This window comes from Thunnus maccoyii, chromosome 4 (assembly GCF_910596095.1).
Source record: "Thunnus maccoyii chromosome 4, fThuMac1.1, whole genome shotgun sequence".
NCBI lineage: Eukaryota > Metazoa > Chordata > Actinopteri > Scombriformes > Scombridae > Thunnus > Thunnus maccoyii.
The window spans coordinates 1,142,342-1,167,187 of NC_056536.1; the positions used below are offsets into that span (position 1 = coordinate 1,142,342).

The following is a 24,846-nucleotide window of genomic DNA, read 5'->3' on the forward strand; positions in this document are numbered from 1 at the left end:
AAGGAAATTCGCCCCTACATTGTTATCGCATGTAAATGCCTGGGAACATGATGAAAGGGTCAACAGCAGTGAACCCATAATGGAAAAGCTTGAGCTGGAACTCAGAGCCATTCAGAAAAGACTGAGAGGACAATAAACAGTGAACGCAGCAGCAGCAGCAGCATTCACTGCACATGCATTTCATGTCAGGGATGAATAGCATTTCAATCAAGTGAATATACTGGAGCTGTATTGATTTCAATTTGACGGGATTTCCTCCACAGTGAACTGGTATGTTGGTGCTCCGTCCTGACATATAACGCTGGATGCTTTAAGCTCATAAATATGTCTGAAAGCTGCGCAAAATGTTACCGTTTGAGACAAATAAAACGTCAGAAGATGAGAAAGCACGAGAGATGATGAAGGATCATTTTAAGATTTGTATCTACTGCAGCTGAAATAGTTCAGTCCTGGCAGAGCAGCTACACTTTAATCTCTGCAAACATGATTCTCCCTTTACATTTCCTTCTAAGCAGCATCAAAGTTAACAACGTTTCCACAATGTCTGACAGCCTCATGTATAAATAAACTCTATGTGCTCGTAGTAACTGACATGTTCCAACCAGAGACGCCATGTTTCTAACGGCTGCATCGTTCCATCACACTGAAATATATTTAATATTTATGATAATCAGACTTTAGTTTCATGTTAACTGATGTATGTTTGGGAGTTTACTCTAACCAATCAGCAGCCAATGACATCATCTCAATGTTTTCTCACAATGGTTAAACACATATTTTGTTTTATTCACACTTATCAACAGTAGCACTGGAACATGATTCTGATTGGCTGGATGATGAGCATCATTTCTGTCTTTGGTCATTATTGGTTGAACAGCGACAGTGACGCCTTTAAACGTGAAGAGGGGTGAGCAGTGGTTACACCGTTGGTCGGCCGAATGTTGAAATAGATTTAAAATAACATCGTTATTGTTTGTATTTATTGTATGTTCAAACAGAGGAGGAGAATGCAGAGAAGATGAAGGAGTGTAAGATGACAAATGATACTCTGAGAGACACTAAAATATTTTAATATTTTTCATCTTATTTTGATTTTCAAGTCCCTCTAAAATTCTGATATTTATTATATTAAATGAAGCCGTTACTGTAATTATTTGGGTAATTACACATAAATTGACACATATTTGTTCTTCAGACTCTGACATTCAGTTTGAAATATAATAATGGATAATGGAGTAGACTGAGGTGGAGCGGTCTGTCAATATGAGGAGTAAAGAGGTGAACGTGCAAGTGAAGAAGATAATAATAAGGCTGAAAAAATCAAAAATCTATCAGGGAACGATGGATTTCATTCTAAAAAAACAGGTGAGCAGGAAAACTAGAAAATGTCCACGGAGCTGGTAGATGGAGGAGCACAAGTGTTGTGAATCATAGTGAAGAAAAAGGAACAAGTGATGAGTCAAAGTAGAGCAGCTCGTCTGTCAAACATGCTTGTGTTATAGTAAAGACATGTACGGCTCACTGCTGACAGAAGCAACAGGATGAATTTACACATGCATCCAAACTGACTGGAGCACATTTCATCATTCAGCAGGAAGAAACCAAAGAGGTGGAACATCCTCCACTGGCCTCCAGTCAATCAGCTGATCTCAACCAGACCAAAGGCAGAGAGTCCACAACAATAACTGAAGGAGTCTGCAGTGAAGGTCTGGGAGAACATCACCAGAGAAGATACAAAGTGTCTCCTGATGTCTAAGAGTCCAAGACTTCAGACGGTCGTTGACTGCAAAGGATTTTACACTAAACGTTACATGTGATGATTGTGTTTGACTTCATGTGTTTATTACTTGTGAACACTTTGGGCTCTGAGGGTTAATTCAGTCTTTATGCAATTTTCTGCACCTGTTTGGTGATTTCCTGCACTGAGGCTGTTTCTGCTGATTAGGCAGCGCAGAGTAATTTTGGTATGAAAATGTGTTTGTGTCCAGACCACCTCTTATCACAGACGCAGACGCAGGGCGATTTCATGGCCTCAGCTGTCGTTTTTTCATCCACTGCACATCAAATACAATCTTTTTAAGGATGATTCTTACCAACAATATGATCCAAAGCAACTTGTAGAACATCCAGTCCTTTACATGTTTACAGTAGATATGTGTCTGACAGAGAGGCTGTGCATTATTTGACATGGCGACAGGATCAGTCAGAATCAATAAAACAACGTGGCTGTCTTCAGGATGCATCCTGAGCTCCAGCAAATCTGTCATCTGACATTTTGATTAAGCTCAATAAAGTTCCAACATAACTTGGAGAATCAAAATAGTTTTCCTTCATGTCAAGAGGATTGTTGCAGTAAGTTTAGTTTTGCCGTTCATGTCACAAAACATTGTCAGTAGTGTGTTCTGTGCATGGACGTGTATCCATGTGTGTATAATACCATGACAACCAGCCGTGTGTGCATCAACATCCATATGTTAGGATAACATGTGAGCTCATTATTTCCTCTGGATTGAGTCTAACATGGTCCTGTTCTTGCCCAACTACCTCAATCGATTCTGATCTGATCCATTAATATAAAACCTGACCTGAAGCTCATCCCAGCTCCACCTACTGGTTCTGATTCCTCCCACTAATAATATATTCAGCCTCTCCTCCACATCACACCTGGCTGCACCCTTTTTCTCAGGAAAATGTTGACATGCACCAAGAAGTTTGGACTTGAGTCTGCGTATCTCTCACACAGTTCTTTCTATATTGATGTAAATCTACTCAAATTAAAGACTCAGCACTTTAATGTAGTATCTATTATTTCACTAGAACCTGAAGACTGTATATAAACGGTTGGTTGGGTTTGTTTTGGTCTGTAGTGAGATATAAATGAATTGGTTCAGTTTTTTCAAAAGTTTGATCAATAATTCAATGTAGACAGTTTTAAATCTCTGAATGATATTATATTGTATGGTATTTTCACTTATTAACACTGGTTTTTAAATATTTGTATTAAATTGAATAGTAAAGTCAGTTTGTGTGTCGCATCTAAAGCACAAAGTAAAAGATGTAAGTCAGTGCAGCAATAATAAGAAGAATGTATATGTTCCTGCAGTGTGGTAATCCCTGATGTAAACCACTGCTGTGTTGTTTAGGGATGGAGAAGGTGGCCACGGCTCTTGATATATATGCAGCTTTCTTTTTGTAGCATTAAGCCTCGACACAACGATTAATAAACATATGTGCTGTAGAAAGAGCTCCGTTATCACCAACTCTCCAGCAACAACAGCAAATCTCTTTTTTGTCACCAAATCCTCACGTCTCTCCTCTCATCAAAGAAAACAGGAGGAAGGAAAGTCAACCAGCTCTGAAGAGCAGAATAAAAACTGCCAATAAAATATGTAAAGAGAGTAATTGCAGGCAAACGTGCTGTTGAATTGAACTCTTTGTAAACAGCATTTCAATCTTGTTTTCTGTATGTTTGTTTTTGGGGTGGGCTGCCCAGTGTTTAGGACTAAGTGCATCAAATTTCATCTTCATCCAGTGATGTGCGTCGATACGAGCCAGTCATCTATTCCTGCCTGAGCACACGAGTCCAGTCTCATTTTGAATGGTTATTGTTGAAGAGAGTAAGACAGGAGGACGCGGGGAATCCGTCCCTCCCCCCCGTTCAGAAGGACACACTGACAGAGTCTCTGCTGCCAGCTCTTTGTGAATGAGACAAGCTGTGTTTACGTCTAGTAATGAGTGATTTAATGGCACTAACCCTATCACCACACAATAACATTGACACTGGATGATTCTGTAAAACCCTGGATCATGTTCAATGACAATGTTTTTATGTCCAGAAACTGTCACTGTCTAATATCTCTGCACGAGAACAACAGTATGGTCGAGGTTAGTGAAGGAACAATCTTGGACCACCGGCTGTCTGTCTGATTCGGCCTCTGGGGGCAACGGACAATGTTTCAGGGGGTTCCGCTGTAGCCAGCAGATATCTGGATATCCGGGCCAAGACTTTCTCTTCCGTGCACTGGTCATTGTTTATAGTCCGATTAGCAACTTGAGACGGTCCAGACAACATTTCAACTGATCTCTATAAACAGATATATGCTTATGAATGCAGATACATTAAAACAACAAGCTAATGAAAAGCTAAATCGCTGTCAGGCGATAGCCGATGTGTTCCACCTCTTTTGCTCTCCACACGGACTGTTTACCTGCAAGCCCGCTCAAACGTGATTGGTCAATACTACTCGGACTACAAATGGACTACAAACAGACTACAAGCGGACTACAAACAGACTACAAGCGGACTACAAGCAGACTACAAACGGACTACAAGCAGACTACAAACGGACTACAAGCGGACTACAAACGGACTACAAACAGACTACAAGCAGACTACAAACGGACTACAAGCGGATTACAAACGGACTGCAAACGGACTACAAGCAGACTACAAACAGACTACAAGCGGATTACAAACGGACTGCAAACGGACTACAAGCAGTCTACAAGCGGACTACAAATGGACTACAAGTGGACTACAAACGGACTACAAATGGACTACAAGCGGACTACAAATGGATTACAAATGGACTACAAACGGACTACAAGCGGACTACAAATGGATTACAAATGGACTACAAGCGGACTACAAACGGACTACAAACAGACTACAAGCGGACTACAAGCGGACTACAAACGGACTACAAATGGACTACAAGCGGACTACAAATGGATTACAAATGGACTAGAAACGGACTACAAACGGACTACAAACAGACTACAAGCGGACTACAAATGGATTACAAATGGACTACAAGCGGACTACAAACAGACTACAAGCGGACTACAAGCGGACTACAAACAGACTACAAATGGACTACAAGCGGACTACAAACAGAAACCAGAACGTTTCCGGTAGCAAAATCTTGTCCCGTTGCCAACAGATTCTACATTCATACACAGATATCTGTTTATAGAGATCAGGAAAAGAAGATCATGGTTACAGTAAATAAAAAGACAAACCCATGGATGTCTTACTCAAACTGGGATCATATTTCATCATCAAACACACACACACACACATATACATGTGTGTATATATGTATATATTCAATATATAGATATAGACTAACTCTACTCCAGCAGACTAGTATTGTGGACAATCACAATGATGACTTAATGCTACTGTAACGGCTGACTGTCATGATGATGTCATGGTCTGGCTCTGTGTATCTTCCTCTCAGCTTTGAGTGAGTCTGGTTCTAAGTTCACATCTCAGTCATGACAACTTCCTTCCTCACTGCTTTAATGTGATAAGAGTCTTCTACAGTGCTGGTTATGGTTTAGTTACTCTTCATCAGGACATCATTTATCAAGTCCTTCTGCTCATTCATACCATGACTTGTCAGTTTCTTATGAGCATCTTATTTCACCACAGTAGTGATGTCTGTATATAGTTAGTGTTCAACATTAGATGCACTATGCCTCTCTCATCTGTCCTGCTATCACTGCATCACCTCATTCCCCTCACCTGAGCTTCCCGCCCATCTCCCTACACAAACTATCAGGAGACAGTTTGGCCTTCCTCGCTGGTCTCATGTAGGAGCATGTGTTTAGTTTAAGGGATTGTTATGAAGAAGAAACATTACTGCATTTTATTTTATAGGATGGATATGATCATCTGTCTCCTTGTGTTTTTTGGGTTCTTGGTTTTCCTCCCCAGCCTGCTCGTCCCTTCACACCTGCCCTGTATCAACCACGTTAGTCCGTCTCTGCCCCCAGTGTTTTCCCAGCCAGTCACCTGTTCCCTATCCCCTCATCAGTTCATTTGTCCTGGTTTTCAGCTCAGTCTGGTTTGATCCTTTGTTGTTTAGTTCTGTTCTGCCAGCTTTGCTTTGTCTGCATGAACCTTGAATAAAGAGTTATTCTTAAGTTCCTGTTGCCTGCAGTCTCCTGCATCTCGGTCCACCTGCTCCACTCCTCACAACACCTACTGTATCTGATATTTGAGGACACTTGGCTGATCTTGCAGGGTAACTGCAGCAAGGTTTAGTGTTGTTAGTTACCAACAGTAATCAGCCTTAAGTGGATCCAGCCTGACCAGGATTTCTCCTGATCCCTCTGATTACCATGTGAGTCTTGTCCCGCTAAAATCAGGTAACTGGTCCACTGGATATTATTGTTAATGGAATACCAAGAATATATACATATATAATATATAAAAATAACAAGAGGTCCGTTGCTATCATTTAGTCCAAAGAGCCTTATATAACTATCCAAATTTATTTAGTCTGGAAAAAATCAAAACAAATCAGGCTCAGTGGATCAGGTTGACCTAAAACTCTGTTACTCTGTATTAAGAGAAGCTACGCAGAGTCATTTACACTAAACCCAATGTAACATACACACAGAAGGACTTCTTCAGCTGCAGAGAAAACAGTTTCTGCATTTGATGCTCCAAAAATCGAAACAAGGTCGGAGTAAGCGCGTCAAGACGCTTCTAGTGCGTGTTCGGCCATTAAAAACAATAAGTGTACTTCAAAACGCCTTAAATATGATGCTTGGATATCAGCTATGATTCAATGGAGGAGCCTTCATTGACAGCATCTGAAACTAATGACCACAGTCAATAGTCAGTGAGATTATTTTTCTGGAAGGGATTGGTCCTTGAAGTGAACATCTTTCTGGTTGAAAGTTCACACTACAATCTGTTAGAAGCCACGAGCTTGAATAATCTCGGTAACTGCACAGACTTACAGATGGGGGACAAAATTCATAATAAAATATTATTCTAATTAACCCGTTCACAAAGAGGACTGTGCAGTAAAGCAGCACTTTCTGACTGAGAGTCAGTGGAAATCTTCTTAAATCACCGCTGGTATTGTCTGAATTGGATTGTGGGTCCAAAACAACAAAGTCAAATTTTGGGCCTTAAGAGTTTAATCACATGAAAAGTCAATTTCAGTTTAAAATGATAAATAAACGAAAAATATTGGTGCCGGATTCATTAAAGGTTTGTTGCATCTATTTTCAACTGAGTCACAATTTCTTGCAGTGAAGGAGACGATGGAGCAGGATAACACGTTACATGTTACACAGTATTTAAAAAGACTCTTCACCAATAACCGAGCTGCTGCTGTTTTTCACTTATTCTGCTGTTATGACAACCAACATTGAGCAAGTTACATGAAAAATGTAATGAATTACTTTTTTCCTTTTACACATTGAAAGTATTTACCTAACCTCACTGATTCAGTAACAGCAGATGTAAAAACTTTTTGCTAATAAGCTTATCTCTCCCAACAAATCTACTGTTACTACATGTGTGGAAATAAACATGATGACATAACAAGCAACCGAGTCCCTGACCATAAACAACAAGCTCACACACAGGACATGTCCCGTCCTCTACTAAACCTGCCAGATGACGCTGCGTTGTGTTCCTGCAAGAGTTGAGCCTGGATGAGCCTGTTGTTGTTCTGCTACATCAACACAGGCTCAATTCAAACAAATGAGAGGGATGCATTAATGTCAGTCTGAACGCTGCCTTAGAAAACCCGGGAGATTTCAGGATGCACCAGTGGCTAGAGACACCATGTAAAGGTTTGGAGTTACCAGGTGTGATGGAGGCTAGCCACCTCTGCCCGCCTCCATCTCTGTACTGAACACATAGAGAATAAAGTGATTGTCCAAACAACGTCCTAACAGAGGTTGTTCAGAAGTAACAGAGGCTTGATGGATTACACTAATGCATAATAGTTCTACTCCTCCCGGTGCATATATATTATAGCAGTCAGCAGTTATTACCTGTGGGGAGAGTCCGTTGCTGACAGGGTTGACATGGTTATTAGGTGCAGAGCTCATAAAGGTGTCGGAGTAGCTGGAGAAGCCATGGCGGTTGGAGGTCAGACCGTAGGCCGAGCTGCTGTCAGTGCTGGACAGACTACCCTGGTGCATAGTTGACGGAGGTAATGGCTGGGGGCGGTGGACTGTACCGCCACCGTCTGAGGAACAAAACACAACAGCACATAGTTCAGAACCATCTAAAAACCTCCCTGTAACCCACACAGAGTTTCCCCTGCTACCAGTCTGGGACATATTTCTGCTCTGGATACAAAGAGACGATCCAACGAAGTAAAACACTGCATATTGATCCTTTATGTTCAGCATTTTATTAACTAGTTCCTGCTTTTACATAACGACAGGCCTGTTTCTCTCTTTACACAATATTGAATAAAATGTTTTGCCTTTCTACTTTTATATCATATACATACCACAAAAAGAGAAAAGTTGTGATATCTGTGGTCTCCAGCTAATTGTGCTGCAATGATCAATTTATTGCACATTACAGTCCTATCTTTCAGCTATATGGTGCTGACCAAACACGGCTATTGCACACTACTGATCAGGCCAGCTGCAGATTGCAACTGCAAGACATAATGTGTATTTCAGTCAGTTCACACAGACAGGATGTTATGTGAGAGTAAAGTATGTATGGAGTTGATATATGGTGTCTCTGCCTCTTCACTCCCCACAGTAAGCACCAGCTCAGCACAGCAGGAAGTGAGGACAATAACACTGATGGGAGAACGACGTGTTCTCTCCATCACCATCATCAAAACATCAAACGAGGGAATATCTTTGGATGGATGTGGTGGAGCAGCTCCTCACTAACATGTTCAATGTGTTATCAGCTCTACCTTGGGACAGAGTGTTGGTTGGGTAGCTGGACTCTGGCAGCTGGTATGTAGGAAGTGTCGGCATTCCTGTGGGAGGAAATCCACCCGGCAACAGGTGGTTGAATGCTGCTAGCTGATTGGCTCCTGCTTGTTTTCGCCACCTGGCCCTTCGATTGCTGAACCACACCTGAAACAAAAAGAGACCGACAGCATCAGTTTAATGAGCCAGACTTAACTTGACTCATGTGCTACACTGGCGTCTTCATAATAAAGTGACTGAACTGAGGTGACTGTTGTAAAAGTTTGACTGAAGGTTAGTGAACAGTTGAATGTTGTCTCAGCAGCACACAGACCGCTGGATACTTCGCTGGATAACCTACACCCAGAATCACTGACGGGTGTGGTTGGTACTCAGTAGTGATGTCACAGCGTACCAACACAACCTGGAGTACACTCTTACATCACTGCAGCAAGGAGAGATATTAAACCACAGGAGGTCAGCAGAAACAAATAACTAAACCCTGAAATGTTACCACATTGTAAAAAAAAAAAAGAGTTTATTGATCTTTTGGTATGAAAGAGAAAGAAAATGGTTTGTCAATGGAGTGTGTGTGTGTGTGTGTGTGTGTGTGTGTGTGTATGTGTGTGTGTGTGTGTGTGTGTGTGTGTGTGTGTGTGTGTGTGTGTGTGTGTGTGTGTGGTTAATCATGCGTTGTTCCTTATTGACTCCAGACAGATGAATGCAGCCTCAATGGGATGAATGGAGGCCAAAGAGGAGGGAGGAGGAGGCGGCAACATCCACCAGCTCAACACTTAACACATGACTGATCAAAGCAACCACCACACTTCAAACCTTCTACTTTAACACTGGGAACAGAGGCTTTTGTTTTTTGGAAACACAATAATTCCAGATTAATTATCATCTAAATCTAACGTGACAAAAACATAAAACAAATGTTTATTTACAGAACTATGTAACAGGTTCCAGTCAGACAAATTAAAGACTTGTGTTCATATACAGTCTCATTATTTGTCTTGCAGTGTAATATAATTGTCTAAGAGTTTACAAAGAAAAAGAAAAATGTCTAACATGAGAACGTTTCAAACACACACACACACACCTACTCCCGAGTCCAATAAAGTGAGCCAAATCAGGCAGATTGTGAAATGACAAAAGGGTGTGTATTGCCAAAAGCTAAACGGTGCTCTTTTTCAACTCAGCAGGGCACTAATTTCCAAGTTCTTAATTAAAGCCAACTAAAAGACAGAAGCTCAGAGCAAGTATGAGCCTGTCAGTCTGCAGAAAACACACTCACACAGGGCCCGGCTCTGTCCGCCTGTTCCTCCGTCTCCTCCTCACACTCCGTCCCAGATTAGGACACACAGGTAACTACATTTTGATCATTTGCGTCATTTGAATCAGACCATACAATACCACTCACATGAGTTAATAAATGAACACACACACACACACACACGCCACACATCCAGAGCCTTGGCAGGAACCTACGTATAGCCTCCAGCTCTCCACCCGCCCACTTTCTCCAGAAATCCTCCTTTTTCATTTGCAGCAAATGAAAACATGCCTTTCAAGTGGAGAAGTTCATTTGGACTCCTATTTCTGTGGAGGAGACTCAAATAATTAGAGCAGGTGTTGTCGCCCTGAGGTGCTACTGCAAGAGAAGGAGAAGAAGTAGAGTCTGACTGTTCAACTCGACAGTCCAACTCCCTCTGCAGAGCTACAGTACGACTGTGGACGGACACGACGTGAAGAGAAACAGCTCTCATTCAGTCGCCTCCTCCAGACCACAGCAGAACATACAGATGTAGATATAACATGTTCATCAGTGAGCTTTAGAGACGCTGGACAGAGCCAGGCTGGCTGTTTCTGGTCTTTACAGTATGCTAAGCTAAGCTAACTAGCAGCTCAATTCTCAGCAAGAAGGTGAAGCATATTTCCTTTGATTAGTAAACCTAAACATGCACAAGAAACTGAATGAGCTCTCAGACTTCTAGGTCATGAATACAGTAACAAAATACTGACTATCATCACTTTCATAACAACAATATTTGAATAAAAAAGACAGTATTAGCATCTGGGTCGGCCTAAAAAAAAAAACCTCCACACTGGTTAAACCCTCCCTTCATGCTTGCAGGCAGACTTTGTACATCAGTGTGTGTCAGTGAATTAGCGTGTGTGTGTGTGTGAGTAAGCAATGTGGTAAGTAATGATTTTCTAAAAGCCCGATGCTTCACTCTCAAATCACACTGCAGTGTCGCTTTGAATGGACCTCTGCTCCTCTTCCTCCTGACGTTGACATGAACACACAGACTCTTTTTTTTACAGACACTGTCTGAATTCATGTGTGTACTGTAGACTAACACTCACTGACTTCATCTCTTTGAGTCTACAAAACCTGCAGAGCTCTCTTTTATTGAATCTAAACCAGTTAGTGATGAGCTTTTTATTTTCTATGGACGTCCCCTAAATGTAGCTGTGAATGTCATAGAAGTGTCCTGGACATTTGGGATTAATCTACTGTATTAATCAAAGAAATAACAAACTGATGAATAAACCTGAGTGTGTAGATGACTGGTGAGGTGGTGACAGCTCACTCTTCCTATGTGTAGACGTATGCATGTATGGTGTCTGCTGTTAAGCTGCTAGTAGACTGACATGCCCGAGAATTACTGAAGGAACTAGCAGTATGTGTGTGTGTGTGTGTGTGTGTGTGTGTGTGTGTGTGAGTGTGTGTGTGTGTGTGTGTGTGTGTGTGTGTGTGTGTGTGTGTGTGTGTGTGTGTGTGTGTGTCTGTGTGTGTGTGTGTGTGTGTGTGTGTGTGTGTCCAGGATGAGCAGTAAAACCTGGATAACCTGATTGAATTTCACAGCAGTAAAGTCCAACAGAACAGAGACTGAGAGCCATGAAGAGATTTGACATCAATCTCACGCTAACTCTCTCTATATAAACTACACACACACACACACACACACACACACACACACACACACACACACACACACACACTCACATCCTTTCAGTTTACAGTTGGCTTCAACTCTTCTTCCTCTTCATACTTAAATCAATACTTCTCAGTAAAAGCCTCCTATCAGTTTATTTAACAATCTTTACAACATCATTTAGTTATTTATTTTTTATGAAATGAAAACAGAATAACTGAGAGCATTCCTGCCATCATCAGTAGAAATTTACTGTAATATAGTGTAACACAGACGCAGATAAATGAGTGTAGAAACATATTGACTGCAGATGCTTCCATACAGGACATGAGGGCTCACTGAATGGTTTGATGAGTATGAACATGATGTGAATCATATGTTTTGGCTTCCCGTCTCAACCCAGCTGGAAACCTATGGGAGACTTTAGAGCGATGAGTTAGACAGCGCCCTCCTTGTAGGAGGAGTGTGCTGTCACTGTTTGACCAGCAGACTAGATGCTCAAGTAACAAACAAATATGAGCACTAAGCTGACTGGTGGAGAAACGTCTTTATTAAACAGCGTCACCAACAAAACTCCACATTAGAGAAAATGTTGTTCATCCCTCCAGCACATCTTTGGTCATCGTCTTGGATCATACTGTGACACATGTGACTGCTGCTGCAACCTTTTCTAAACAGCAGTTGACCAGAGAGTCATGACTCAAGGTCCACTTACTGGTTTGCTCTGGAGCTTTCCACTGAATCCTCGTCAGCAAACAGAGTTGTCTGCTTAGAAACTTCTACACACCTCTATGCAGGGACAGTCAAGTGTCAACATGAATCAGCATGGACGGGGACGATGGGATACGGTCAAAAGCTCCTGAACAAATGAGAACCTAACAATCGGAGCTTGAGATAGTTTAGTGTATATCTGCTGTTGGTTGTTGAATATGTGGCTGAAAGCCGTCAGTAAACGTAGGATGAGCAGAGTGGTGCAGACGTAGATCACTCCGAGGCCTGCAGTAAGAGCAAGTGGCAGAGTGGGGAATGGTTTCCATGGTGGCTGGTTTCTCACTCCCTGTTTTCCTGGGTCTTGATTGATCCACGTTGCTGTTGTGGATTAAAGCTCCCGTGAGAGAGAGACAAGACTCTTCTGTGAATTTTACAATGAGTGGTGGGCTTGAAAGTGGTGGGAAAAACAGATTCCAGCCAAGATGTTGGGGAGTGAGACATACATGAGGAATGCAGCCCCCACTCCACTGCTGAACACCTAACAGCTGTTGTTAGAGCTCTACAGTATTTTCTCCAGCACTACTGGGACACTGTGGAGCTGTCAAAACCTAACAGAGACCAAAGCCGTTCCATATCTGAGATGTGAACAGCTGGTAGAGCCTCCAGCAGTATACTGTTCACATGTGTATGTGAATGTTAGTTGGACTTGACAATAATGTGACATCTTGTACAACCATACAAATAAACCCAAAAGAAAAGACAAAGCATGAAGGCAGAGAGAGTAAAAAGAAGAAACAGTGTGTGTGTGTGTGTGTGTACACACCTAACTGCTGAACATCTGAAAACTAAACTGTTCACTTCTGACCAGAACTTCACTCGCTATAAAGGTCAGAGACGTTGTCCAACTGGATCTGAGGCCAAAGAAATCTGATAGGACTGAGGTAGCAACACGCTACAGTTGTTCTTCAACAGCGACGCAATTAACTAAGAATGAGGAATGTGCCTTTAAAGGCTCTGTTCACCCAAACTACAAAGGCATGCTGTAGTTTCTGGAGGTTCTCAGTTTAGGTTTTATTTCCCAGCTTTAGACACAGAATCTTCAGTTGAAGTGATTAGGACAAATAGGACGGGTCTCTGGTAGAAAGTTTCAATAAAAACAATAAAAAAGAGATGTTGCTGTTGAATAATAAAGTGTCAGATGCTAAACCCAATCATCTCCTGAATCTGTATGATCAGGTACCAGCAGAGCTGAGATTTTGTTATTTGGGGGAACCCAAAAGAAACTGATTTAGACACTTATTGTATTTATATTTATTTCCTATTTTGGTGAACCCAGCCTTTCAAAGATAGAGAGAGAGAGAGATGTGAGTGTGTTACCTGAACCCGGGCCTCGGTGAGTTTGGTCCTCTGGGCCAGCTCCTCCCTGGTGTAGATGTCAGGGTAGTGGGTTCTTTCAAAAGCCTTCTCCAGCTCCTCCAGCTGCTCCGCCGTGAACGTGGTTCGACTCCTGCGCTGCTTCCTCTTCAGGGGGAGGTCAGGCTCCGACTCCACGTCTGACACTTCATCCATCCGACTGCCTGAACAAACAGGACACATTAGAGGTCACTTCATGGCAGCGTTTTTTATATTGTGAATATATTATACAAATGACATGTACAATCTAACTATGATCCCATGATACATACAACCACATGACGTTGTGCAACAGTATAATAACATCACACTTCCTCCATAAAGAAACTCTTTCACAATTATCTGACAAAATCAAAGGCTCATCATAATCATCACGAAATTGCACAAAGATGCTGATTTGCTTACATTCTTCCAGGACATCTGCTCATTTCAGTAATACTAACAATCATTGAGCCAACTGTTGTGAAATTAAATGAAATAACATAAAGCACATAGTATAGTCTCCAATCATCTACAGGAGGATCACACATCAGGCAAATAAACAACAACACGTCCTCTGAGCTGCTTCAGCAGTTTGTATGTTGAACATATCTGCAAAGCATTTTTCATTTGTTTTCATGCAACATCTGCTCTTGACAACTACAGCATGGTTACTGAGTTTATGGGTCTGGTTAAAGTTCAGTTAAGATGGTGGTTTGGTGAAATATTGAAAAAGTCAACACTGACTTGAAACATGAGACAGGACTGAGTGTAACGGTTCATTCTTCAGACAGTCTCAACCAAAGCTTTGGATTGTTCCCACCAACTGGCATATATGTGACCTTCAGGATGGAGATTAATAACACTGAACAACACACTGGTGAAACTGGTCAGTAACGACTCCACAAAGCCCACGAGATCACCAACTGTCACCAAAACAAACATGGACGACAAGCAGCCACTTGTATAGTTTGACTTCAGATTAGAATCTTTACATATCACACTAACACTGACCGTCAACACTGACTGACCCGGACTGGAACCACCTGCTCCAACTCCTCCCATCAGTCATCAGGCCCAAATCATGTTGGTCATCTACTCAACAGTAAACTGTGAACCTGCCTTGACTCGCTTGTTGTGTGTGTGTTGATTTATGTTCATTGAACATCTACGGTTTCATGGCAACTGAGTAAACCTCATCTGACACAAGGAACATAATCCAGGAACATGTTACAGTGCCTCCTAAACATATGTGGCAAAGTAAACCAGCAGTAATCTCAACAGTGTTGACTGATGAAGCCCAGAAGAAGAGAGTCTGGGTTCTTGATGACTGCAGATCTCAGGGCTAATTGCTTACGGGGCAATAAAGTGTCCATTCCAAGAAGACACGATCCAATCTGTACCTTCAGCTCCATTTCCAAGATCCAAGCCAGAGGAGGGAAGACAGCTGAGTGTTGCCTGACCAGGGACGGAGATTCTGGTATTCTGTTTGAATGCCATCATATCTGTATGTGTACAGTTGCCTTGTGATCATGTGGCAGCGATGAAGACTTAACACAGCAACTTCAACTCCAAATACAGAGAGAAGGAGGCAGAGGAGGAAGGGACAAATGATGCTTCAAATAGCATGGCCTCCAATGACTCTTCTGGAGGCTACATGATTTCTCTGTGTGGTTATTTATATGACAATACAATTTCCTTGTGCTTGGTAAGTACAATTCTGTATCAAAACCTGCATATCCTAGCATCCCCCGGGGCTCGGTGCTGAGAGTTGGAGTGGAATGAGGGGTGCTAATCTCTCCAGACCACCTTGACGACATGTGTAGCACCATTCTTTCATTGTGGGCCTCAGGGAAGCCCAGACAAACACACTGGCAGGCTGAAAATAGTCCCAGTGTATTTATTGTGCAGCTGATTTCACTCACACACAAGGTGTCCATGCTACCGTTCAGAAGGAGCTCTGGAAGATTATCTGATGCGTGCAGATATCCATTTGAAATGAGGCTGCTTACCAGGATTGGTGAGTATATAAAACATAAAGCAGAGATATAATGCTCTGCTATACGCTAGTGTGGACTACGGTGTGACATCACAGTCACAGGACATTACTGTTGTTGATCAGGTTGGTGGAGATTTACTAACTACAGCTCATCAGGAAACAGATCACAGGTCCTGACTACTACCTTCACAGTGTTGTATGTATTTATAATATTACCTGAGATGAGTTAATGTATTATCACAGAATTGAGCGATATGAAGAATTAATCCAGAGTGAAGTGATGTGGTAATGTATCAGCTGCTGGTTCTTAAATAACTAGTCTCACAGGAGAGAATGAAAACTGCAAACAGACAACAAGACAGCAGAGCGTTTACATGATTACAGTCCATTAAAGGCATCCTGGTGTCCAGAGCTCTCAGACATGTATCAAGGTACTGCCAGTTGTTGTCATCCTCCTGCCTCTCTGGGGTTTTGCTTCAATTCAGAAACACTAATCAATGTGCTTTATAACAGCAATGTAAGTTAAAGTACTAACAGGATGGCAACTGTTTTCTCATGTTGTGGCAAAATACCCAAAATCCAACCATTTGTAATAAAATCCAAAGTTCAAACTATAGACATTCGTGCATCCAAACTGCAGATGTTGGTGCTTCCAATGACTCTGCCTGTAACAATGTAAATCATATATATAGAGGCAGTTACTGAATGCAAATATATTGAATTCCTGTAAAAATTCTAGACATAAAGAGTATTAAAACAGAAACATTAACTTTGTGAAGGCCCCCAGACTGTAATTTTGGGCTTTTGGATAAAGGAAGAGAAATGTGGTGAAATGTTTGGTTGTAAATCCACCACAGTGGTCTTGGATCTGTGTGTGAGAACAGTTCAGCGACAGACGTGCATCAAAAATCTGACCGTGTCATAACTTTAAGACCTAAATCCCACAATGTGACCCAAAGTCTACTAACTCTTCCATTGAGAAGTGTCATAAAACAGCACAAAAGACACCAACATGACACTATGTTTAAATATAAGAGAGTGTTTGTCTGTGTGTGTCAGAGAGAACTTGGAGCATTTTAGTGCCAGCTTCTGTTTGGTTGCATTTTTAAAAGATGAGACCAGCGCAGATGGATGATGTCAGTTATAATGACATGTGCCTGCTTGCATAATGTTCTTTGTTCTATTGACATGGTCCGTGTGTGATTCACCAGCAGCAGTCTGACTGACTGAGTCTGAGATTTTAGATCCATCTCTCACAGTGTGACATACGACGACCCTGTGAAATTCCTGTCTGGGTACGGAGGCTTTAGCTCAGGTGTGGACGGTAAAGAGGTCTCCAGCACAGCAGAGCTTTTATATTTGATCTACATATTTGTCAAATAAATGTTGTGGTGCATAGAATTCTGGGTATTGACAGATTTTATTGACTTGTTTGTGTATGAGTGCCTTCATTGTGTGCTGAAGTTGGTCATGTGCTGGTGAAGTGAGACAGAAAAGCCCCATCAAACTGGCTTAGACAACTACAGGGTCGGCTCTGTAGTTTAATTAAACAAGGAATTATGGGATTAGTGCGAGGCTGCCATTACAGGCCACTGGAAGAGTCTCAGGGAGAATATCTTTTTGTATTCCCCCCCAGCTGCCCTCCTTGAAAGCTCCCGCTAGAGAATTCTCAATGGATTACATGTGGCCGCAGGACATGCTGCTGCATTAATTAAATCAATTCCTTCACCATTTTAGTCCCTGCAAAGATTTGTTTTCCTAAAAAACAAGGTAAAAAACATATATTTATACACATGCACATCTTTAAAGAAAGCCTCCATATACGGTACATGGCTTGTTTGTTGCTGGTAGGTTGGAGGAGGGACGGGGGTGGGGGGTTTGGGGTGGGGGGGGTTTGGGTGGGGGGTTGCTGCAAAGCAATTTGGCACTAACTCAGCGTGACAACACTTGAGGCCGCTGCAGTGGGCTGGGATCACTTTCCAAAAGGCACCTCCGAGTCCTCGGGGTGCTGCTGCGACGGGATGGACTCTATTTTTGTTTTCCCTCCACATGCTGCTGGATTTAAGGGAGGAGAGGGGTGGAGGTGGGAGAGAGAGAGAGGGAGGGGTGGGCGGTGAAAATGAGGCTTCTTCGCCCTACAGTGAATCTCTCCTCTGCCTCTGCGTGGCTTCGGCCTGCACGCCACAAAAATGTCCGTAAGGCTCCTTGTTTTTTTTGTTTCCCTATTTTTTCTTCTTTTCAATCACCTTTAACCACCAAACCGGCACCGCATTTCCTCTCAGAGTTTCAGCAGTCGACACATATCTGTCTATATATATGTATATATATCTGTCTATATATATGTATATATATATATATATATATATATATATATATATATATATATATATATGGATGCAATATTTCTACCATCAGTGTTACAGGAAAAAGACTCAACAGTATCGACACAAAGGAAATTAAATTACAAGCTTATTTGATCTGTTTGATTTATTTTAATATCTGCTTTTTTATTTTTTATCTAGTTTAATTTCATACATTTTTTATAAATTCTAAAAACAAACAAAAAAAAACATATATCTTTATCTCTTATTATTACTTTCACGCCCAAATTTAAATATTTAAGTATCCATGTTTGCAAAGACTTGAGCAGATGTATCAATTTACCAAATGTCTTAATTAATTTACCATTAATTAAGACATTTTAATCTGACATTAATAATTGGAACGTCTCCTTGACTGGTAGGTCTGATATGATTATAATGTTTATTTGTTTGTTATTATTTGTTGTTTTAGTTGTTTGTTCCAGACTTTCTTTAACATTATCAACAACCTGATATCTAGATTTAAACTATCAAAACTAAAAGCTACTATTAATATTCCTTTTAAAAAGGGGGAATAAAGCTCCAGGACTTTAAATTATATTATAATATCTCAATTACACAACATATGATTATAGTCTCACTGTGAAGGCAGCAGTCATGATGCTTAGAGACAGATTGATCCATCTTAATATCTTAATAAACTGCTCTCCTCTTTATAATTATATCACATCTTTCCTCAGTAACTTCAGACTTGTATCATGTGTTATGGTGTGACTCACAGCTCTGACAGAAATGTGTCTTGTTACTGTAGATAATCCACAGACCTCATTGTGCACCACTTTTATCAGAACGTCTTTCTATGTAAAAAAAACAAAACACTGTATCTCACAACGACTGGAACCAGAACTCTCTGCATGTCAGTGAGAACAGTTGAACATTGTTCCATGAACAGATGAAGATACTTGTTTCTGACTGATTGACAGGTGTGTGAGGAGACACCAGCGTTGGTAGTAATAATCTGAGAATGGATGTGCCTTCAGTGCCCAAAAAGTCACTGAGGTTCAACGACAAACAGCTTTAAAACGAGCAGAAGAAGAACCCTGAATTTAATTTGCACTTGAATAATATAAGTTTGTCTTGGCAGAGTGGAGCCTTTCTGAAAAGTGGGTCACCTGAGAGCGGGTTTGTGAAGCAGAGCTGTGAGCTCAGACACTCAGAACGGTCGGACATATAAATGACAGTGAGAAGCAGCGCGCATGTCATGGCACGGTGTGGTCGAGGCGGCGTCCGGGCAGCCGTGCTGACACCAGTGTCGGTGGTTTGGTATCGCGTGCTCGCAGCAGCTCCACGCTCCCTTCAGATGGCAGCGCGATGCGGATCCCCGGGATGGAGGAGAATAAAGTTTGACAGGCCGGTGGATCAGGATGGTCAGCTCCTCTCTCCAGCTGATAATGGGAAGCAGAGATTATGCTAATGAGACAGACGCCTAGAGCCGATAGAGGGGCTCAACCTGGACTTCATCTTTGTCTCCACCAGATCCCTCGATTGGCATGCTATGTCTTATCAGGAGAACGGGAGCGTGGTGCAGCTCCTCACACACACACACACACACACACACACACACACACACACACACACACACAGGGTTTGCAAATGTGCTGCGGTATAAATAACAAACTGCTTCTGTTTCACACAGCAGCTCTGTTCTGTTACAGAATACAATTATTATACAAACACATCCAGCCTTTTATTTTTATCAGATCACTATAATTGTGTGCAGAGACTACAAATAGACACAAACATATTCTGTGTTCCTCTAAAAAAACAAATCTAATGAAACAATTACGGTCCAGTTGCAGCCAAAGCCAGTTATTTATTGTCTGAATACTTAATAATGATAGCTGTAATTCCATCTCACTATTGTAGGGAAAGTGATTTATCACCAAATTAATACCCAATTATGTTTTTCACAATGTGCAGTCAAATCAGAGTGTGTGCTGTGTCCCTCTGAGTCTGCTCTGCTCTCAACTGAAGAATCATCTATAATAGATTCAGTGTTTTTGTTTTACTGGGATTAAATACAGTCTGTTAACACTGGATGTGACGCTTCCCAGTGGGATCAATGGTGGTAATAGTGGTGCACTGTGTAAATCAATCATTCAGAATACTGGCTGAATGGTGCATTATAAAATATATGTTTATTGTGTTGTTTATGGCTCAGAGAGCAGGTTTCTGCAGCCAGAATATAAAACTGAATACAATTCTGGTGGGAAATACTGGTGTTATTTTACCAATAAAAATGCCAGTAATCAGCCAGTAAAACAGCCAGCATGTGTTAGTTTTCTAGCTGCTGATGAAAATCCCTGGAGGTGGATTCTCTGGGTAAATTCCCAGAGAAATAAGTGGACGTGACGTCAGGGGGGTCTGCAGTTTCATCAGCAGCTTGTTTCTTTCTTTACTTTCTATCAGTGGAAACACATAGTAAACATTAACAAGGGATAAACAATAGATTTGTTAGGTGTTCTCATTATATGAATGTTTTTGTCATGATTGTGATTTTGTGTCATTGTTGTCTGTACAGAGCTGTGATCATCTTCACTCTGTTGAATACCAGCTGATGTTTTATAATATTAATATATTAAAGCCCATCACTCCCTTGTTGTGTCTAAATGCAGCTCAATAACTCTTCCTCATCAGGGTGTCTGGTCTACATGTGAAGCTGAGTGAGGTCTTTCATGAATGTTTGGATGGTATGATATTAGAGGGGACAGGACGGGGAATCTATAGCCGTCTTTTAACAAACTGCTGAATAGACGGACGTCACGCTTCATCTGCTGACTGCAGTGTGTAAACAGAGTTTTCTTGTGGAGAATATTGACAATACTGTTCCCCACTTTGACCAAGACATGGGGACAAAGACTGACAGAGCTCTAGAGAGCTGCATGAAACTAATTATGGGTCATTTTGAAAATCATATTAGTTCCAGTATAATTACAATCAGGATCTGCTTTCAGTTTTTTCTCCATGGGCTCTGACCAGTCGCGCACACTACATTTGCTCAACAATTGATGAATTTTCGTAGTGCAGAACCATGTCTTTCTCACTAAATGGCCTGTTGATGCTTCACTTTTGTCCACAGCTGCTGTGTTTGTGTGTTTGTGTGTGTGTGTGTGAGAGAGAGAAAGGAGAACGTCGTACTCAAAGTCTTTTCTAGTGTGCTGTCTCTGATAAGGATCTCTTTCTCTACTATCTGCTCAGCCTCAGGGCAGGATTTAACCCACCTGCTAGCTCTCCTCACTGCCTACACTTTATGTTTTCACACCATGACTGGCTGCTACACACCTCGCTTCAACATGACACACTGTCAAGTCAACTCACTTGTATTTATATTGACTAGAGGCTCATCACCGTGATACTCCACATTCAAAACAAAGACATTTAAGATTCCGTGTTATTAAAATCTGTATCAAAACCTGCGAGGCATCATGTTTCTCTCAAAGCAGATCTGCAGTTTCCAGTAAGTGAAGGAGAAGTAGGGGTGCTGCCTCCAGGTGACCGGGGCAGCCTATTGGCCCATTTAGGGCGTAATAACAGGCTTATCTGTCCAATCAGGCAACAGCTACTGTAACTTACTGGTTGCTTTCAGTAACTGGAAACGTTTCCATGCTGCAGATATCATGAGACATTGCTTCTAAGCAGCAAAACTAAAAACTGTAATTAGGCTATAAACTTTTAGCTTAAAACAAAATAAAAACGTCCCATGATGGAGTTCAGGATTCATCAAGTTTCACTGTGTGTGTAAATGTGCACACTCCCAGTTAATTTGGAGACACATGGTGATGCTGCAGGTATTTAATGAAGTCAAACATTAATTTAACACGTTACAAACCGAGCCTGAATCTCATTAATAGTTGTATTTTTCCTCCTGGGGGTGGAGGGGGTAGTCAGCAGCCCCCCACCCCTACTGAAGTCATATTACCACGGCTACGCACTGTTGCCCTGGCTGCGTCACAACCATATATTTATATGTCTGCACTGACATGTGCCTGGTCATGTGAGCTCACATGCTTCAGTAATAATGTGGACGGTTATATTTGTAAATTCACTTCACCTCCGTTGTTTTGGTTTATGTGACTGTGTGAAGTGTTTTTGTATTTTGGATGAATGGGCCCTTTAATCAACATGCTGCTTAATTATAATCCACTCCACAGACCACATGTAAGAGAGTAAACAGAGGGGACAAACCCCCGGCAGCAGGACTTGAAGAGTCGAGGCTGGAGGAGAGTGAATAGATGAAGCCGGCTGCAGCTCTTTTCGCCGTCTTGTCATGGCTCTGAAGGCTCTTTGCTCGCCTCTTTCTGGTCAGCTACCTCAGTGACAAAGTGGGCTCACCTTAAACAACGGAGCCTCCCGGGGCCTTTCAGGGGCCAATAGAGGCAGCACCTCAGGGGGGCCCCAGCCATGAAAGAGCAGAGGCAGCCCCGCAGCACTCTGCAGGACTTCAGCAAACACTTCCAGTCTGACTCACTAAAGCCGAGCAGCCGAGCAGAGTTCAGCCTACATATTTAAGAATGAAAGAGGTCAAACGGTGCAGAGGTGTGACGGGGAACACATACATGACCTGAAACACATTCCTGACCAACAACATTATCAGCAAAAGTCTGAATGAAGCATAACTGCACCTGCTGCATTCACTGACACTGAGTTATTAATATAAACACACTGCGTCCCTGTCAATGCAAATCACCGGTTCAAGAACATTTATGTAACCTTTTCAAACAGGAATATAAACCAACTGCTCAAAATGGTTTCTATAGATAAACAGCTCACATTTGTTCCAGCAGGTTTTGATTCATCTAATGTTTACAGCTTACTGTAATATAAGCTACAGGTTAATTTAATTTTTGCTGCTGTGGCATATTTTCATTTGACTTGCGGATTTTTATTCTTGTGTCGACAATGCGGGGCCTTTGAATCGAAGGTATCTCCACTCGACTAATTGAGGCCAAAGTTTTAAAAATTATTCAAAGAACACAAAAGAAAGTAAAATAAAATCTGCCAGTTGGCACCAGGAGCCGCTCTGTCAACAAAAGGCCTCAAATTCAAGCCCAAGTGGGCAAAACCGCGCTGAAGCCGAGACCAGCGCCGTGACGCCGCCGCCGCCGCCGCTGCCTCTGCACACGCTCCCATTCACTCAGTTCAGCATTGTTCCCGCCTTTGTTCCGATACAGCTCCGACACAATGGTATTTAGTCACAACAAATGCAGCAAAAGTGTATAGTAAGCAGCAGCAGCAGGAGTGGAGTGTGTGCAACGTAGGCAGTTTCACAGTGATGAGAAGCCTATTTGCCAAAAGATTTAAGAACTCTGCACGCTCTCCGCGCTGAAAAATAACATAGAAAAATACCAACTTTTGTGGTTTCACTTTGTAAAATACTTGACTGCAGCAAGAAACATATAGTTTCACAGAAAGCTATAGGAGCTCGGCTACAGGCGAGCTGTGTGCTCTCAGGAAAACGCCACATAGAACTGGCACTGAACTCAATCCAGCCCACACAAAGATGCTGGCTTTATCAGGGCATTATGTCTTAGGAAACTGCTACTAAATACAAAGTCTTTATCTTCTTTTCTCCCCAGGCACTGGCACGCTCATGTCTTTATTTAGTAGATTTTAAAAAAAAATAGCCATAAACAAAAATTGCCGACTGTCAATATAAACACCGATAAAGATTAGAGCCGGGAGCAAATATAATAATAAGAGGAGCTCTTAAGATATACTCGACACAGCAAAGCCCTCAGTGGACAGCTGCAGGCTTAAAGAAAGCAATTGCGGAAAGTTTTAAGGAGCAATAGTATAATCTTATTTTGGAAGAAAGTATATTAACAATCAGAGGAGCGCAAAGAAAATGAAGTGATTTGTGCTTGTTGACTCTCTTTACAGATTGTGGTTAAAAGGCTTTGTTAGAGATGGAGGGATAGGCTGCTGCTCCTCACTCTCCTCCTGCTGATGTCATTCTTCATGCCGATCCAGGCGGCCCACAGCCTTCTCAAGGCCTCTCATAGGCAGTATGTGTCATACGCTGCATTATATGGTCACCTTTGTAAAACATAAGAGGGGAGTTGTAACGTACTGGGCTGTGATTGATGAATGCACTGCAGCTCTAAATGTTTTATCTTTACTTCTTGGTTCTTCCTACAGACCTTTAGCAACATGTGAGGTATATTAGTGAGTAATGTTGTAATAGACAGAGCGATGATTGAAGTGTGGAGTCGGGATGATGACGGGGGGGGGGGGGGGGGGGTGTAGTAGTCCAGAGCCAGTGGATGCTTAAATCAGTGCAGCAGTTTCCAGCGTAAAGACAAACCCTGCTGTTTGAAGCTCAGTGCTCCCTCTTGCAGCTGGCTGCTCCAAAATGGCTGCACTCAATGCTGGCCATCCCTCTCACAGTTGGTGAAGGGGGGGGGGGAGCAAATTTCTGATTTGTAACACTCTGAGGACATGTTTATTGCCTTTGTGTATGAGAGCAAAAAACACACAAATAAGGCAGTGAGAGAGATTCCAGGATAAAGGGGCTAAAGAGCAGAAAATGGGAGATTTTATGGACATAAGTGTCACAGGATGATGGTGTCTTTTAGACTTTTCGGCTGTCGTGTTCACTACTAATTAGGCTTCAAACGCAAGTGTCACTGTTTGATATAAGGCCCATAACGTGCCATAGAATCCATCCAACATGAAGGTTGCACTAGATTGTTGTGGCATGTGTTTGATATGCAGAGAGGGAGAT

At 41.9% G+C, this 24,846-nt stretch overlaps 1 protein-coding gene and 1 long non-coding RNA gene across 9 annotated transcripts in view; one reads left to right on the forward strand and one right to left on the reverse strand.

Moving 5' to 3' along the window:
- The window catches only part of LOC121895699 (paired box protein Pax-7-like), a 61,604-nt gene that overhangs the window by 17,185 nt on the left and 19,573 nt on the right, over positions 1–24,846 (reverse strand). For 4 of the 5 annotated variants that reach the window (XM_042409114.1, XM_042409113.1, XM_042409112.1 and 1 more), the window contains 3 exons: positions 13,728–13,927; positions 8,700–8,865; positions 7,807–8,003 (listed from right to left, as the gene is read on the reverse strand). In XM_042409114.1, the coding sequence (XP_042265048.1) occupies positions 7,807–8,003; positions 8,700–8,865; positions 13,728–13,927 (563 nt within the window). Of the gene's footprint in view, positions 1–7,257; positions 7,661–7,806; positions 8,004–8,699; positions 8,866–13,727; positions 13,928–24,846 lie in introns of those variants that run through there. The other variant, XM_042409115.1, reaches the window with a different exon arrangement.
- LOC121895700 lies at positions 5,916–9,694 on the forward strand. 4 transcript variants are annotated; one of them, XR_006095835.1, is made up of 3 exons: positions 5,916–6,156; positions 9,020–9,174; positions 9,411–9,694. It is a non-coding gene; the product is annotated as an uncharacterized LOC121895700 (long non-coding RNA). The 4 variants fall into 4 exon arrangements; XR_006095834.1 differs by having other exon boundaries at positions 9,023–9,174; XR_006095837.1 differs by having other exon boundaries at positions 5,916–6,131.